The 18840-nt window shown below is 39.3% G+C and overlaps 2 protein-coding genes and 1 long non-coding RNA gene across 3 annotated transcripts; 2 read left to right on the forward strand and 1 right to left on the reverse strand.

The window, feature by feature from the left end:
• Positions 1–228: 228 nt before the first annotated feature.
• LOC6641428 (rho guanine nucleotide exchange factor 10) lies at positions 229–7690 on the reverse strand. Its single transcript, XM_002064008.4, has 6 exons — positions 7224–7690; positions 6926–7168; positions 4104–4956; positions 3302–4029; positions 1310–3230; positions 229–1261 (listed from the first exon to the last, which is right to left on the reverse strand). The coding sequence occupies exons 1-6, from the start codon at positions 7590–7592 to the stop codon at positions 891–893; spliced, it is 4485 nt and encodes a 1494-aa protein (XP_002064044.3). The 5' UTR covers positions 7593–7690; the 3' UTR covers positions 229–890.
• On the forward strand, positions 5896–6867 carry LOC6641429. The gene is made up of 2 exons (XM_002064009.4): positions 5896–5947; positions 6013–6867. The coding sequence occupies exon 2, from the start codon at positions 6049–6051 to the stop codon at positions 6718–6720; it is 672 nt and encodes a 223-aa protein (XP_002064045.3). The 5' UTR covers positions 5896–5947; positions 6013–6048; the 3' UTR covers positions 6721–6867.
• A 9269-nt stretch (positions 7691–16959) lies between the features above and the next one.
• LOC124460498 lies at positions 16960–18147 on the forward strand. The gene is made up of 2 exons (XR_006954405.1): positions 16960–17042; positions 17666–18147. It is a non-coding gene; the product is annotated as an uncharacterized LOC124460498 (long non-coding RNA).
• Positions 18148–18840: the final 693 nt, after the last annotated feature.

Genomic DNA, 18840 nt, shown 5'->3' on the forward strand with positions numbered 1-18840 from the left:
AGCTTGGCTTTGCCGCTTTTTCCTAAGGGTTTTTGTATTTGTTTTTTAATTATTATTAATTTTTTAACTTATATATGTATGTATATATATATAGATTCTTAAGATAATACAAAAAAATGGGAATAATAATATTTGGATATTAACTTGTGTTGTATATATATATATATATATATATATATATATATATTTGTATATATATCTATATCATGTATTTAAAAAAAAAAAATAATAATAATAAAAATTTCCTTAAGTTTGCAAGGGATAATGAAGCAATTTTTTTTTGTTGTAAGGCTTAGATTTGCTATATAAGATATATATGTATATATTTTGAGATTCAATGACCATTAAATATGCCGATGAGAAGAAGAAAAAGATGCTAGAAAATGAGTTTTCGGTATGATAAGAAAGTAGCAAAAATTTTCCGAAAAATCTTTTGTTCGAATCTGGAGCCAACAATAATTAATTAATGAATCGATTAAAGTAACGTAAAGTAAACTATGTGGTGGCCATCTTAATGCTAATTTGAAAACTATACACAAAGTGGGAAAGGTGGGTGGGTAGGTGGGTAGGGGAGAGGAGATTCAGAATTCCTTTAAGCTACCGCCACGTTTCAGCTTGGATAAACGCTTCAAACTGGCTGTAAACATGCCACCCGAACCCAAACTAGCTCCACCTCCACCATCAGCTCCGGAGCCAGAGCCAGAGCCAGAGCAAGAGCCAGCACTCTTATCCCGCTGTATAAAAGTGCCACGAAAACGTACACGTCCGCGTCCACGTCGCTGCTGCTGTTGGAGTTTCTGGTCATCGATTCGTCGCCAGATTTCCGTTAGGGGTGGATGATGCTGATGTGGCTGCTGTTGGACTGTGCAGCAGCACACCAACTCCTGCGATTATAATTTCTTTTCCCATACCACAATGTGAGCATCATTGGAGTTGGCCGTCAGTGGCGATGAATTGCTATCCGATGAGTTGGATCCACCGCCACCACCGGAGCTGCTGCAACTCTTATTGTGATGACTGGGCGAGCCGGCTGAACTGGAATTATACCATACATGACGCCAATAGCCACGTCCACCCATTAGGGTGATGACTGTGCGTGGTCCATCGGCATTTTGTTGTTGTTGCTGCTTGGAATTTTGTTTCTGTTTGCGTTTTAAAGTGGCCACTGCAGCAGCTGGTGGTGTTGCCTCCTCAGATTTTGGTTGTTGTTGTTGTTGCTGTTGCTGCTGCAGCTGTTGCTGCTGTTGTTGTTGCTGTTGCTGTTGCTGATGATGATGCTGATTATTATGATTATGATTATGATGATGATGATGATGATGTATATCGGCTGTGGTCATTAGTCCATTCTCCGAAATATTACCCAAATCACTGCCAGTGCCGGATGTTTTGTGACTGGCACTACTACTATTACGTGAAACACTACGTCCACCAAAGAGACGTATGCCCATGCTCTCCTCACTGCCCGATGAGGTGTAGAGGCTCGATGATTTCGAGTCCACTGACCAATTGGACAAGTCCAAGGAACGGGGTCGTGATGCCTTCATATGCAAACGACGATCCAGCGTAGACACTTTACCAGGTATCGCAGCCAATTCGGGATCGGAGCGACGCATACCCTCGTACATAATGTCCATGGGATTACTCTGTGGCCCCTCCTCAGCATCGTAGTCCTCCTTGACGAAAATCAATTTGCCATACAGACCATAGACATCGCAATAGCCATGCTCACTATGCTGGGTGGATAGTGTGCTAGTATTCGACGTAGTGCCACCGGCGACAACAGATGCTGTTCCAGCACCAGCACCAGCACCAGCATGGACACTTGTGCCCCTGGGCAATGTTTTGGACATTCGTGCATCTAGATCACGAAAACGTTTACGATGAAATGCTGGCGAATTGGCCAATGATGCACGAATTTTGGCCGTAAAACTTTGGTCCAGCGAATGCTGTTTATCCAATTTGGAGCCACGCGGTGAATCGGGTATCCCCTCAACGGGTACACCAACGGCAACAGTTGGCACACCCACCATGGGTGACGGCGAGCATGAGGTGGATGGCGTCTGATGGTCAGCGTTTTGTTCGCGTTTCGGTAAATCTCGACGTAATATCACCGTACTGTCATCCAAATCGCCTTTGGCATCGGTATCATCGATGGCCGGCAACTGCAAGTCCTCACCCATGCTGGGCACAGGCACAGCGACTGCAGCGGCTCCACCAGCCGTTGGCTTATAGGTGGGATAAACTTTCGGTATGAGGGGCAAAAGGAAGGTAATTGGTCCAAAATGCGCATGACATGACATATTGATGCCGCCGCTAATGATGGGAACACCCTCGAGGCGGGGCAGTGGTATGGTCACAGCAATGCCAACATTGGTGCCCACCCAGAGTAGTCCCTTGCAGGCCATTAGAGCGGTAACATAGATGGAACTATTATTTAGCGGTTGCTCCTTCTTGCCATCGTGCCGAAGGACACTCGAGGCAATATTAATGTCCTGCAAATGCTTAAAGGTCTCCGTATGATAGAGGCATAACATGGTCGAGTTCTTCAACGAGATCCAGAGCCCAATGCCAGAGTGAGCCATTAGATTAACCTGCTGACTGGCACCGTGCTGGACCTCAAAACTGCGCTGAATCTCGCCATTGAGGGCGTTCATCACATAGACCCGATTGGCGCATGATGCATAAATATTCATATTGATGGGCAACAAGCTGGGCACTGGCAATCCCGAATCGCCCAATGAAATGATCTGGGGATCCCTTAGCTGCCACACCCCATCGTGGGCACGACGATAGATCAGTATTGTGGCATTGGACAGGGCCACATAGACGGCATCGAAATGATAGAGTATACGTTGAACAGCTCCTGGTACTGAATAGCTACCCAGTTGCTCTTCCTGCTCTGGATTTCGGGCTGAGTAGACCAAAAGCTTGCGACTATCCGTGCCAAGCCATACAAGATCACCGAGCAGACTGCCATGCTCTTCCCGTGTGCGGCATTGATCCAGTCCCTTGACAAACTCCAAGGCAGAGACTTGCGTTTCGAACAAATCAAAGGCGCCCGCTTCACGTAAATTGCCCGCCTGTTGCGGATGCTGGGCAAGGACAGTTATGTGTGATGAGGTTCCATCACTGCTGCACATCCACAAGTAGTTCAACTGCTTGTGACGACGTCGTGCATTCCCGCTCTGCTTAGTGTCATTGGCAATGCTATAATAACAACCACAGCGCACCTGACAAAGATAGAGAGAAAGGGGATTAGGAAATCGTTTATTAGAGTTCTTCTTTTGGAGTAGTTGCTTACCTCCGTTTGATGCTGTGACCTATAGACGGGCATTGCCTTGACAAAGAGCGGCATTTTGCGTGATTGCCTCTGCTGTACGGCCTCATCGTGACTAAGTCCTCCTATTGCTGTCATTCCACCACATGCCCCTGGCATCGATTGGGATCCTCCAATTCCACCACCAGAGCCAGTTATAACTCCTCCCGCGCCAGCGCCTCCCGATACTCCTCCAGCACTTCCACTGGCCACACCGGATGGGGCAACTTGTGAACCGCCACGTTCCCAGGCTGGTGAATTATTTGGATCCAAGGCCAGTTGGGCCAAACGCAGTTCGGTTATCCATTCCTTCTTTACATTTGGCGTTAGGGTCTGAAATGTGAAAGTCTCCTCTTTGCCAGACTTATGGCGTCCAATCAGTTGCAGGCAACACGAATCCACCCATGCCATTTCTTCATCTTTCCGCTGTATGGATCCTTGAATGGTGTTCAACACATTTCGTGTGGTATTGGCATTGAGTTCCTTGTAGCTACCCTTTAGACTGCCAACCAGATCATGAATACGTGAGATCACCTCGTAATCGTACATTAAAGTGCTCATCTCATTGCAAAGATTGTCGGCTCCATTTGTTAGCTGAGCCGCTGGCGAGCTATGCGGATCATAAGGCTGGCCAGGAAGTGTGCCACTGTTTGAATTATGATTGGCATTGCTACTACTGCCATTTGACTTCAGGCTACCGCCACGATTGAGACCTAAGAAAGAAAGAGAGAGAAAAAGTTTAGAGAGCAAAATCTAAGCCTTAGATAGTTTGTCTAATCAATCTTACCCGCTGTCAAGAGTCTAGATAATGTGGCCGATGTGCTATTATCGACAATTTCCACATCGTTGACTGGGAACATCCATTTAAATGTTAGCTTCTCGGTGGCACCGAAATCATGTGATTGCTTGGGAGCCACCGAGACACAGATCACCTTGTCATTGAGCAGAAGTAGACGCCTCTGTTTCCATTTGACTATTAGACCAGCCTGATTGAATTCCATATGGGTCACATTATCCTCACGCAGCAAATAGCGCGGACGATTTGATCCATTATCGCTAATGCTGACACTGCTCAGGGATCGGGTATTGAAGGTGCCACTAATGTGGCCAAGCATCTCTTTGAATGCTTGATATTGTTCCGCTTCGCGTTTGCTCTCGTTCAACATCTCGGCCAGCAGCTCCAGCTGCGACAGAGCCAACTGTAACGACATACGATCATGATGTCCTTGCGGTGTATATTTCAACAGATCCTGCAGAAACAATATAAACTGGGGAAATCGTTGAACTGGCTTAACCATCAATCCAAAAAACGATAATCGATCGTGGGCACTAATCTGTTTCACTTTAAAGAAATCAGCCAATGCCGATTTGCGTTTCTCCTCCATTTTGGCCAATTCCATGGCCACTGAGAAGTTATTAATGAATCCTGAATAGATCTCAAGCAATTGTGGCTTTCCAAACGCATTGACAAAACAATCACCAATCTTCTCATCACGGTCCCAATTGCGTACGCATTCCGCCAGCGAAATGCGAAACAGTTTATGTGAGTGTAATATATCCGGCAGGCAATGGAATAAAGTGGCAATTTTCACAGGATTCAATACAGGTGGACAGCACTCTTCCAAGGGTTTCTTGTAATCCTGCAAGATGACAAACACAGATTCAAACAGATTGTAAGGGGTAAAACATTAAATTAGTTTAATTAGTTATAAAACAAACAAAAATATATGTGTATTACCTAAGTGTAAACATATAATTATTTAATCTATCATTAATTTTGTAACTACTCGTTTATATAGTTGGTGTTTAGTTAGTGAGTTGGTGAGCGAGAGAAAGAGAGAGAAAGAAACATAGTTAGACAGTTAGTTTATGATGAGGTGATGAGGTCGACGTTTATAGGAAGAGGATGGCATGTAAAGAGATTAAATGATTTTTAAAATGACATTAAAAATTTACATAGTTTAGGTGAAGGTTCCAAAATCAAGAAAACAAAAAAGAATGTGCTACTAACTAAAGTGTGGAAAAGTAATAGCTTAATGAGGCATGCGTGATATATTTTTTTAACAACTTGAATTGACTCATTCTATATATACTAGTTATCGATATATTAAACGATTTCCATTTCCCTATAGTAAGTTAACAATGATAACAGACTAAAATCATTTTGATTTTCCTAGCCTTAACTATTATTAACTATTCTTTTAAAACACAACGAAACTTTATTCGATTTCCACATGCAAAGAAAGTAATCGAAAGAAGGAAGATCGATAAAATGAGATCGATATAAATAAGAAAAAGAAAAATACCTCTTTGAATCGAAAATGAAACACAAATTGCATAAGAAATCATTAAATAAATTGTTTAATAATATCCTTTTTAATGAAACAAAGCATTCAATTTATTCAATTCTTTAAAGAGTAGTTGAAAAATATCACCAATTTTATAATACCCTCTGCAAGGGTATAAAAACGATTATAAGTAAATTGAATAGAAGTTACAAACATTTCATTTTTGGGGGAAATCAGAAATGGGAACGGTATAAATCATCAAGTAGGTTTTTCCAAAGATTTCACCCCAGACAACTAGACCGAACGACAAATTGGTTTTAGTTCAATCGAAACTCTTCTAAAAGTAAGACATATATTTTGATAAAGTCAACAAAATAAAAATCCTAAAACAAAGAAAAATTATCCTAGATTTCTCTTTGGATTTACGGAATTGGATATTCTACAATGGCAGATCAACTAATGCCAATAAATGAAACTAAGAATATCTTATATTTCGATAACCCAATGGAGAGCGTTGAACTGGAGCAAAATCAAAATGATGACGAGATGCTGAAGGTGGAAACAAATGAGAAGGAGGAACAGAATTTCGATGAAGATCAAGTGCGTTTTGTGGCCGATGCTTTTAGTGACGTTAAACTATATCTACAAACTGGACGCGATGAGTCCGCCTTTGTGGAATTGGGTCCAACTAATATACACAAATTCCAATTACCACCGAGTGGTTGCAAAGAGGTGGAAACCGGATTTAATCCACAGGAAAAAACAGCTGTGGATGAATGGCAGACAGATGCCGTCAATATGGGCGAAATGGTTGAGATTGATTTGATACAAGGGCAAGAGGAGCAGAGTTTGGGGCATATACAGAGGGATGAGAACACTGGTGAGATGTATATGCTTGTTCCCGTTGAGATTGATATGCTGGTCAATCATTTGGCGCATCCTATTGACATTGAAGCGGCTTCCTATGAAGTTCATGAGATTACAGTACCCCAATTGACATTGCCACTGACATTGGACTTTACACCCGATGATTTCTATACCCATAATGAGGAAGGTGAGGACGATGATGGTGCAGATGAGGACCATTGCGTAGAGATGGAATCTAATGAAGATTAGGCCAAATAGCAGCATACAAATAAAAACGAAAACAATAACAAAAACACAAACACAAAACTCAAAACATGAAATTCAAAATTGTTTCTCTTTCTTGTTTATGGTTAATCAAATAAACAAACACCAGAGACCAGAGAGCCCCCACACCCACTTTCGCTGCTTTTCGTTTTTCTGTTTTGGTGGTGGTGGTGGTGGACACTGAACTTACATTGACTAGACGCTGGAGTGTGGCCACATAGGAGTTCTCGCTATGCACAATGGCGGCCACAATGTGACGACGCTTCAGCTGCTGCTGTGACAGGCCAGCTGGAGCTGGCGGCAACGTTGGCACTATGAGACGATTGTGGGCACTGCGTGGAGTTCCGTTGGCTTGATGACCAGCTGGTATCATAAGATCCAGATTGTAGCGTGTACTGCCGCCGGTTCCAGCTCCGGACTCATCATCTTCATACTGGAAAAAAAGGAGATGTGAAAAATATCCTTTAGATTAGATAGGTGGTAATTACCTCTGGCACTCCTGGCATCATTTTCATGGCACCCAAATTGGCCAATTTCTGAGGCGAGGCGGCATCAAGAGTTGTGCCTGACTGACCAGCGTTAGCTGATGCTGCTGCTGCTGCTGCTGCTGAAGAGGGCATCGCTGTATCAGGTATGTCAAAACTAGAAGCTGCCGATTGCCGGCCATCACGACCGCCCACATCGTATTGATGCGAGGATCCTCGTCTTATGGAGAACCAACGTGAGAGACGACTACCAGGCGATTCGCCAGGCGTTGTGATATCCTCTCGCTGTGATGTCGAAGTCGATGATGATGTGGCCGCTGCTCCCGATCCCCCCGAGGGCATCGTGCAGGCGCTAGCTCTGCGCATTATCATATTGTTGCTGCCGTTAGTCTCTAATTGGGGACCAGAAGACGATCCAGAGCCAGACCCAGTCGCAGCCGTGCGCCATTTGTCAAAGGACAAATGCTGCTTGGCCTTGTAAAGGGTTGAACGCAATTGGGAATTGCGTTGATTGCCGGCACTCAATGAACTCACGCTGCTGCTGGTATGCTCCTCCTCGGTCAAATTAGCCTCCTCGTCGGAGTCGTGTTGGCCTGTTGTCCCGCCTCCCGTCTGTTCTCCGGCAATACGACGACGACACGGCGATTTGGTGTCCCGTTCGCTGCTGCTGCTGCAGGCGCTGCTGCTACCAACGCCGACGCCAACACCAACGGCAGCTTGGCCACCGTTGGCGCTGAAACTTCCACCGGCAATTGTGACGTTGTCTTGGCCGGAACAGTCGTTTGTTCCCGCAGATCCTTGCTGTTGCTGCTGCTGTTGCTGTTGCTGTTGCAGTTGCAGTTGCTTCTGCTGCTTCTGTTGCAGATGCTGTTCCCGCTGCTCGGCAATGCGACGACTAAAAGCACTATGAAGCTGGGCAGTAGTTATGCTAGCGTTTTGGGTCACTGGCACAGCAGTTGGACTGCTTATGAATGTGGATGTCTGCTGGTGCGGATGTGAATGCGAATGCTTCTGCTGCTGCTGCTGCTGCTGTGTTTGAAGATCATCTAATGTATCCTCCCATGAGCCAGAGTTCACTTTATGTTCATCTGCAAAACAAACAAAACAAATACAATTGAAATTAGTATTTTAAAGTATTAACAATAAGTCACAAATCAAATTGTTCTTATGGTTTACCCTTTGAGAGTGAAAAGAAACCTTGTTAATGGCTTATCGGGTATATATATTATACATTTTTATTCAATTAGTTATTTGAATGGTGTTTTATTTAGTATTATTCTACATAGTTACAACTGATGAGCTAAGATAGAGGAACGAAAGACTTTCAGGACTCCCATTTAAGAAGATAATCCCATTTTATGTACAGATAAAACAGAGCAGAACTTTCACCTTTACAAATTTGAAAGTTTCAAAAAATTAATTGATCAATATAAATTCCATAGCCCTTGTGGAAATATATAATTAAACGAACAGAAAGTTCTTAAACTTTAACTATTGAAATTTCTTTTAATATGACCTGTTTTTCCTTAACACATTGGTTGATAATGGTTAAGAGTTACAACCAATTTTGAGATTTGAAATAAGCCAGAACAAAACAAAATGATTCACAACTATTTACCTTTGCCTAGAGTTGGTTGATTGTTGAATGAATGAATAATTGGCCACCCACATGAAATGGGAATTGAAATTGAAATTGGTATTGCACACTCAGCACACACACACACACACAACGACTCTTAATAATTGGCAATTATGTACTTGGCCAAGTTTATCAATTGTGCGCAATTTAACGCCATTCAAATTATATATCTATGAGTAAGTAGCCAACCAGCCAGTCAGACAACCAGCCAGCCAGTCAGAGGCTGTCAGCCTAAGAAGGATTTTCATAAATTCAAATGGCTAAGAATTGTCTGTGATTGTGTGTGTGTGTGTGTGTGTGTGTGTGTGTGTGTGTGTGTGTGTGTGTGGGTAGTGCGCTTTATGCCTAGTGGCTAGTGTCTTGTGGCTTGCATCAAAGAACAAATGCCGACGTTGTTTTGAATCAAAAGTTTTTAGCCAAGATACAAAAAATAAGATAACTGACAACTCGTTAGCGCCGTTGGTCGACAAGTGTGGGAGGCTCATACAGAATGACGCCTTTTAAGTGGTCATGGCCATTACTACACACACACACACACACACAGTGGTGTGTGGCTGATAGTGACAGCAAAAGTCCAAGAGCAAACAATACAGAAAAGAACAGAATCGCACTGATTGTCGGTTAGATGGCGGGAGGGGGGTAGGCACCTCTCTTGTTGATGACCCACGTCATGTTATTTGTTTGTTTGTCTCTTTTTGTTGTTCTTGTTGTCAGTCGTTCTTGATGATTATTAATCATTGGTTACTCGATTATGACAATTGCCACGCCTGTTGCTCTTTTTTTTCTCTTCCTCCTCCTCCTCCTTTCCCTCGACCACATATACCACCACCTAAGCAAATACCTTGTGAAACGAACATCAGAAGAGAGTTTGCTAGAATTTTCAGAAGAGCAACAATAAGTTGTACAAATATTTACCATAATAAAAGCTTCTAAATGTGAAAATATCTACTCATATGTGTGGCAATGAATACATAAATATATACATATATATATTTTGATAGGTGGGGGAGGGGCAGATATGTATATGTAGGTATAGGTATAAATCCGCTTTGACAAAATTGAGTTTGTGTAACTTTTATTTTCTTTTGCTTGGCTGCCTATACACTGAGCAAGAGGGACAAAGACAGAGGGGGGAGATGGAATGTTAAAAACCTCAAACATATTGAGTTTTTCTTCCATTTTTATAATTAAGGCAAACTTTGACAACAGATTTCCTCGGCAGCAACGTGTGGCAGGAGTCGGAGGCGCATTTAACTTGATTGCTGGCAACATTTTGCATATACTTTGATTAACATAATCTCGAATGTAGATGAACATTTTCGAGTGTAGCAAGTGGAATGGAGTGGAGTGGAATAAAAATGCGATGGGCTCTTTATAATTAATCTTAAATAACTTTGATATGTCAGGACGACAAAATCTCATCCCAAAACATTCAGCATTTTTTGTTTGGAAGTCCCTTTTTTTGCTCATATGTTCATATTGAGAGATTTAAGCGTTGAATGGAAATTTTTGTGGGGTTTCTAATTTCATAATTTATCGAAACAAGTGATTTTTTTCTTTGTAGCATACTTTTAGGAACTTCAAAATGGGTAAATTGAATTCTATTCTAATTTTCAAGTCACTTTGGTGGTAATCGTTCTGTTATTGACATGTTATTTTATACTATATGTCATCAAAAATATAATCTAAAGCCTAGAAAAGCTTTTCCCTGTCCCTGTTCAATACATTTTTTATATTTGGCAATTTAACGATACGTTTATCTTATTTGTAGAATATACTTCTGCTTTTATCCCATAGATTTTCTATAATTTTGAACTGATTGATCCTTTTTATCGAATAGTAAATATCTTTCAAACGATACTCTTTCAATTCCATTCCTACATACTTTCGATGAATTTCAAATTCAAATGTCAAAATTTAGTTTTCATTGCGAGACTTTAATTCATTCAATTCTATTCAGCAACATGCAACATTGGATCCCGCCGACATCGACTTACAACATTAAAAAATCGTCCGTTCATTAATTATCATCCACATGAAATGAAATGTGCAACCAGTTAACGGAAATCGGCAAGCAACTCCCATTTTTTTTTCTTCTATTTATTTATTTATTTGTTTGTTTGCTTGGTTGCTTGATTTTTTGCATAATTTGCAATGAAAAACTATCAGCAAAAATTAATCATTGGCCGGGTTAGCTCAGTGAAACGACGCCGCGGGGGAGGCAAACATTTTTTTCTCCTTTATTTCTTTTTTTTTGCATAAATTTGGAATTTTTTGCCTATTTTCTTGCGATTAAGTGATTAATGATTGTCTCATTAAGGCAAATGCAGATGAAGAAAATGCTAATATTTCATTTCAAAATTATACAAAATTATAGGTATAATCAAACTTGGTATATTTTAACCGATTTCACATTGTAAAATGAAAACGCCCACAAATTTTAATGTCCCACACACACACACTTAAATACAATGTAACGAAATAAACAAAAACGAAATGGAAATGAAAACAAACAAAAAGCTTTGTCCATCGATCTTTTCAAATCTTTTGCATTCAAATTCTCTACATAATTCTACTAAAATACTCTTTCCAATCGAGTATACACATAAATCATTAATTTTGTTCTTTTTTTTTCAAAACTTTATCAACAATTTTTGGTATTCGCATTTGGTTGGAAGATAAAAGTCCACGACTTGGTATGACTCGTTATAAATTAAGTTTGAGTATCGCTTACACTGATTTCCCTTTTTAGGATATGGAATTTTTGTTCTTAAGATTTTAATTACCAACTTCTTCAAACATTTTGTTTTGTATGGTCAAAGAATTTTCCAAAACTATTAATTGCCATTTTTGACAAGAAACGAAAATTTCATCTACCGTTAGGATAAAAGGAATAGTTAACGAATTTTGATGACTAGCTGTAAAATAAAAACACACACACGCACACACACACATACTATTTGGTTCGTCATTAGGTTCACTATGGTGTCCACCTGCTGTGAAACAAACTTCATCTAATGAGCCCACCAAGCGCTCTGCTGCTGCTGCTGCTGCTGTGGCACGAGTTGCAAAGTAAAGTAGCATCCCAGTAACCCAGGTCGTCAGCCAGCTCCATTCCATTCTATCATACTCTGCCATATTTGGCCCTCTTCACCTTCAGCTAAAGTTTGCAAGTTTTTCTATGGATGTGTCTACCCTTCTATGGCACCTCTCCTCCTCCTCCACCTTCTCCTGTGTCGTGCTCGTGTTTCCCTCTTTTTCTCGGTATACCGCTTGCCCACACGTGTCTATAATAAGTGTGTGGAAATTGCTTTGCTATTTGCAATTTTGATGCTCAGGCCTTAATCTAGAAAGGAAGCAGCAGCAACAGCAGCAAGTCAAAGGAGAGCGCATGCCTTTGGTATAAACTAATTATTATAATGTAAATCACACACGCAGCATATTGCCAGAGCGAGAGAGAGAGAGATAGAGCGAGAGCCAGAGAGGAGTGAGTGAGTGAGATAAAGACTGTAGAGTGGGACAAAATGGGAGATGGGAGGTGGGCGCCAGCAGGAAATCACATAATTCCTGTAGGGAAATTCCATAGAAAAGCGGGTAACCGGATAAGTCTTATCCCACCCATACACACACACACACACACACACGTCCTTGTTGCCTTAAAGCAACAAAAGTCTGCAAATTTATGAATAAAAATAAGAATTAGTTGACATAGATTTAATTCTACTAAATAAATTGCTCCACATGAGGCAAAAGTTTGTGTTTAAATGTTGCATCAACTAAGTAGCACATGATAATTGAAAAAAACGATTCAGTCTCAAAATAGGTACAAAAAGAATCTATAAAATCTATAGTTTTTTTTCACAGTTCTCACTTGTTAAAAAATCTAAATCAATTAGCGCTTTGGCAATGCTAATTTTGGCACAAAAGATACTCAGAAAGAGAAAAAGAGAGAGAGAGAGAGAGAGAGAGAGAGGGGAGATACTGGAAATGAAAATGTATAGAAAATTTCGAGGACTTACAACTAGCACAAAACTGGCATCTGGCAACAAATTTTAATGTAAAATTGGAAATTAATTGAATTTAAATATAGATATAAACTAGCAAGGGAACTGCAAATAAAAGTTTGTAAATTTCAATCATCTACATATATCAAATAGGTTTCCCATATAGAAACATATGAGAAGCTAAGTTATTGAGTTTCAAACAAAATTTCATGAAAAACAGACTCAACAATACTCTTAATACTTCAGTCAATTTATAACCATTCGAATGTCTTCATTTTAAAGTATGTGAATATAAATAAATAAAATTTTAGGATTTTACTTTCGAACTTAGACTAAACTGATAGATGGTCCTTTGTAAAAAGAAACCAGGAATAACTAAGAAATTCTAATCCCAAAAAAAAATGAAGTAAGTAAGTCGTCTCGCCGACTTGGGTATACCATACCATACACCACGTGAAATATTCAAAATTTCGAAAATCGAAATATATGTCTATTAAATTGTTTTAACATGCCCTCATACCATATGCTATCTCGCTCACTCTACAAACACACTAGCACTCTAGCGCCGCCACTAGCCAACGGCCATTTCACCCTATGGGTGTATGGTATAAAAACTAATTCATTTAAGTTCAAAATTTCATGATCATTTGAATGTTAGCTCTAAAAAAAGGAACCAACACCAAGTATTAAAAATTTATGATTTGCAAGCCAAAGCTTTTAGTTTATTAGACTTCTTAAAAAAGATATATTTCAGTAAACTGATAAACTGGACGATGGTCCTGTGAAATAGTCTTCGGAAACTTAAAATTACTCAATGACATGGAAATAACAATCCAATTCAAGAAAGGCGAGTAATAAACATTTGCAATTTAGATCAGTCATTAATAATATTGGCAAACTGTTTTTCAAAGGCAATTAAAATTGTGTATTAATTTCGGTAAAAACAAAAAAAAAAAACAAACAAACAGCACCGTAAAATAATGGGAAGACTACCAGAAGAAGAAGAAGAAATCAAGCCAAACTGACTGAAAATCTATAAAAAAAAAAAAAAAAAAAAAACAGAAGAGAAGAGAAAAAAATTGGGTTAAATGCCAATTGGACAAAATTGGTAAACTACTAGCAAAATGATTTTGCTCAAACCAGCAGCTGCCAGACAGTCAATTTTCCAAAAAAGATTTTGCACTTAATTATTGGGATTGCCTTCCACCACCACCAGCACCAGCAGCACTTCTCACTCCCGCAACAACATCATTGCTGCCACCTGCACCCACATCCCTTCACCCCTCTGAGCCAACATTTCCAGCCAGCACCTACGTAACTTTGGCTGCCTTCGCGCCTTTCAGTTCGCACTTGGATTTCATTTTCATTTTCATTTTCATTTTTGGGTTTTGTTTTTTATGTTTTTTTTGTTTGTGTGAAAAGTTTATGCGCACTTTACTTGAATAGAATTTTATTTTGTTGCTTTCCAGCAAATTGCTAGCTGATCGAAAGAAAAAAAAAACAAAATACTTTAGGTATGCGGTACATTGAAAATTTAAAAGGTGAACCTATACGTTGAAATTTGCACTCAATCATTCATAAAGAGACAACGTCAATGAACAGAAATAGCATCGACAGACTGAGTCTAAGGTATTTTAGAGAATGTTAACTCAATCATATTTAATACAATATTAATATTCAGTCTAATTTTGCTCATAACATTTCACGATATTCATTTATTTATTAAAAAGTCATAAGTTTATTTGAAATGGTGACCCCGACGTTCTAGTTTTTGCTTAAAAAATAGCAAATAAGTGATATTCTATTTTTGACACCAAAGATTTAAATCAAAAGAAAAAATCTTTTTAAAATTGTAATTTACAATTTTCTTTTTAATATTTAATTACAGAATTACAAATTTAAATCTATTGCAAAAACTTTACAAAAGCTGAAATTTTGCAAACTCAATTTTAAAAATAGAATTATGGGGGAAATTTAGATATATATATTGAATTTGAAATGTACATTCAATTAAAATGTCATCTGCATTGAAGTCCCAGCACTTTCCCCCCTCCCCGAAAGTCAGAATTCATATATGTATATAGAATGTGTGTGTGTGTGGGAGTATCTTTCACCCAATTTAACCTTCTGAATGAATAAATGACTGACTGCCAGGTACATAGACTGATTGCCATTCTTGTTAGCCCTTGCATATAGCGAGAATAGTAATAATTAACAATAGCCTGGTTTGGTTGCTAGGTTTGGATATATTAACCTAGTAAGTGTATGTACTAGTTTTTTACCTTCTCCATCCACATCACATGGTGATGCATTTGTTTACCGTTAGTAGTAAGAAGGCAAACAGTAGCAGAGGGAGGAGGGCAGGGCCAAAGAATCGCCATTTCTCCCACATGAATTATTTAGCTGGCCTGCTCTGATTGGATACCTGTGTCATGTGAAAAACGCCAGATCCAAATTAAATTGCACGCGTGGCATGTGATTTTTATCCCATTCCCATTCTCCTACCCCTCTCAACAATTGCTCCTCCTTCACTCCCACTCCCCCCGTATGTTATAACCCCCTCTTTTTTTCTTTTTTTTTGTGTTCTCTTGTTATTTTTTGCTGTTGTTCTTCTTGTTGGGCCTTCGAGTGGGTCTGGCGCAAGACGATGACGACGACGACGACGACATCGTCGACGACTTAAACTCAATTGGTTTGGCAACTTGACGTTGGGCTGTAGGGTCGGGAGACCGAACCAGGGTCTGTGTATGCACTTGACAATTCCTTTCCTGTGGTGCCTTGCCTGGTCCCTGCTTGGTCGCTGGTTATGCAAAATACCATTAAAGTGTTCTCTTCTCTCACATTTTTTTAGTCTCTCATTCTCTATTTATTAAGGCATTTCCTTGCATTAGCCATTTTTTTTTTTTTTGAAAAAGGAAACTCTTCTATCGTCATCTTTATTGTGCGATGTCTTTTCTCCTCTTTGTTTCTCTCTCTCTCTCTCTCTTTCTCTCTCTTTCTTCTCGTACTCCCTCTGTCATATTGTATGTTTCTCTGATTTCTTTTTGTGCATATGTAGGATGCCTTTGACTATTTTTAGCGGTCGCAGTGAGCTGAAAAACAATGCTGGCTGGCTGGCTGGCAGACTTCAAGTGGCCCACAACAGATCTCCTACCACACTCTACCTTTAAAACGGAGGACCAAGGCACATATGTATATCACACACACACACACACAAAAAAAAGAAAACCAAAAACTCTCAAATTCAACGACTAGCACATACTCTATCCGCCCAAAAGATGTCCTATAAGCAATTGATTAACGATTTCATTCGGTTATATCGTTTTGCTAGGTTAGAGTATGTGGGAAATGTGATAGAGTTTCGAACTGGGAACGGTAGTCATGGTTTAATTACATTGGCCAGTGCCAGGATTGCACAAACGTGTCATCGCCCACATAGGATCAGGTGGTAATGGGTTGGCAACAGCTAATGGGCTAACAAGGAGCTGGGCAAGGCAGGGCAGGGCAGGGCGACCTATTGCGCTTTTGTCCCGAAACAGATTTTAAAAGCTTTTGAAACATTGGACTCTTCCTTCTGCATTGTTCCATCCATCCTTCCTACCAAAATGAATGAAATGTTCATCCATGAATGTGTCTTGTTGAATTAGTCCCTGCTACCTGAACTAAGAGTGCAAACATTTTTTTCCACCTGCTTTCGTGCGCTGAAGCAGACAGACCACAGTTTATTTTTCATTTTCCTTTTTTTTTTTTTTTTTTGCTTTAACAATGCGGAAAACCAAATTTAAGTGATATGAGTAAGCCAAAAATTAAGGACAAAAAAAGGATTTCTATTAATCATTTATGCATTTGGGATTGAGTTTTTGAAATCAATGACACTTTTTGTTTTAAAGTCAATCTAATTCAATCAAATTTTGAAGAAAAGTGTATTTTTATTCTACTTTTCAATTTCTATACTCTAGATGTTTGAGGATTTTCTCAGGTTATATTAGGTTAAAAAAATCTTAATATTTTCCAAAGCGATAATCTACAAATTTCTTAAGCCTGATAATAAAAACGACAATTAGGTTTATTAGTTAGTTATTAGATTAAGATTAGATTTCAATATAAGAAGAGAGATTGGCTCAAATTTTATGATTAACTACAAAACGGAAGTGTGTGCGTGAGAGAGAGAGAGAGAGAGTAAGTAATAAGCAGTCGGTGATAATACGATACAACTTATCTAAAATTCGTTTTAATCAAATGCTCTGGAGTTGCATTTGTTATAGGCTAAACATTTATGATATTTACACACACACACACACATTATGCTTTTGTGTATGTGTGTGTGTGTGACATGGTTTCACTTTCATTGGACTCTGTTATCAGTTTGAACGAGTTTTTTTTTATTTTTCTTTTCGTCTTTTTGTGGTTTTGCCGCCACCGCCACCACCGAGTAAATGCAATGGCCCATAACCACCATTCGATGGTTCCTCCACACAGATGTCAGTTTCACCTTTAGGGTTTTGGGTTTTGGTTTTTGGTTTTTGGTTTTCTTGTTTTTACTTTGCATATTTGGTAATTGCAATTTACATAAATTTACAGTTGTCAGCTGTCGGTCAATTTGCGCACATTTTAAGCGAAATGTGTTGAAGGGAGATGGCAGATTCATTCATTCATTGTAATTATGTCAACAACCTGAACAGAGCCAAAAAATTTATGACCGCGACACTTGCTGTTGTTGTTGCTGATGTTGCTGTTGTTGTTGATAACCAATATGGTTTTAATAATATAATAATAATAAGACGACATAATCATCATTTCAGCCCCAAAAGGCAGCAGACGAGCAAGTGAAATATTTGAAGAATGACCAGCTGGAGAGAGATCTGAGAGACCAAGAAGGAAGGAAGGAGGAGAAGATGTGGTCACTCATCGAAAATTGCAGCCCATTAGTTGAGAATGTCGCGCAAAAGGTTCAAAGTGAAAGTCAAACAGAAAACCCGAAAACAAAAAAAAAAAAACCTCATACAAAATTATCCGAAATCTGTCAAGGCTTTCGGTATACCCTTCTGTATATCCCTTTGTAGGTAGACACTTCTAAAAGGACGACAAGTTAAACAATAATAGTTATTAATTTTAATCAATAACAAACTGTCGACTTTTCAACCTGGAAAACAGAAACGATAACAGACATTGATTCCGACTGAAATTTTCCAATTGGCAAACAAATTTAGTTGAATTAATATATTAATTTTAACATTTGGGCAATTTCTTTTACCATTAATAAAACTGTTAAATTTTTGTGAAAGATTTGGGCTCAGACAATTGAAAATTGAATTAGCTTTATTAGTTTAAGTTTTGGTTATCATTTTTGAGTTGTTTTTTCATATAAGGACTATGGATATATTGGCTACTAATTTGAAAGCTCTTTTCGGCAGATGATGCATAAGTTAGTGTAGCCAAGTAGTCGGTTTGAGGTAGCTTAGCCAAATCAGCTGCCAAAAATGCTGGAGAAGCAAATGTTGAAGAGTCACTGCTCCGGCATTGCAGGTGGAAATAACTCTGCTCTGAAAAAAAGGAAGTCTTGGGGCAATTTGGTATTTAAGTGAAATTACAGGGTATCAGAGAGGTTCAGGCTATGTGTTGGTCAGCCTTTTGGCTGGCTTATGGCTTATTTTAAATAGTTTTTAATATATATAGGCACATATAGATATATATTTTTATATGTAAATTGAAACGCATCGGAAGTGACAGTTGACTTGTTTTGATCTCGTTTTTCTTTCATTTTATTCTTCATTTATTCCCTTATTTTTCTTTTTTTTCCATGTGTGTGTGTGTTTATGTATTTTCCGCATATGCGTGAGGAGGGCCTACAACTTCCCGTTATTATATAAAATATCAAACAGTCAAAGACCCTGCTGCGGTTGGTCTTAAATCAAATCGAATCGAATTGTCTCTCTTCATCTCTCATGCCTCCTCCTAGTTGCCCCCTCGCCACCCA

This window comes from Drosophila willistoni (assembly GCF_018902025.1).
Source record: "Drosophila willistoni isolate 14030-0811.24 chromosome XL unlocalized genomic scaffold, UCI_dwil_1.1 Seg141, whole genome shotgun sequence".
In the NCBI taxonomy this organism is placed as follows: Eukaryota; Metazoa; Arthropoda; class Insecta; order Diptera; family Drosophilidae; genus Drosophila; species Drosophila willistoni.

Coding starts and splice junctions, on each gene's coding strand:
- LOC6641429 (XM_002064009.4), top strand. CDS start 6,049: ATGGCAGATCAACTAATGCCAATAAATGAAACTAAGAATATCTTATAT.
- LOC6641428 (XM_002064008.4), bottom strand. CDS start 7,592: ATGATAATGCGCAGAGCTAGCGCCTGCACGATGCCCTCGGGGGGATCG. Junction 4,030..4,103: donor ATCTAGACTCTTGACAGCGG/GTAAGATTGATT, acceptor TTTCTTTCTTAG/GTCTCAATCGTGGCGGTAGC. Junction 1,262..1,309: donor AGCCGATATACATCATCATC/ATCATCATCATA, acceptor ATCATCAGCAAC/AGCAACAGCAACAACAACAG.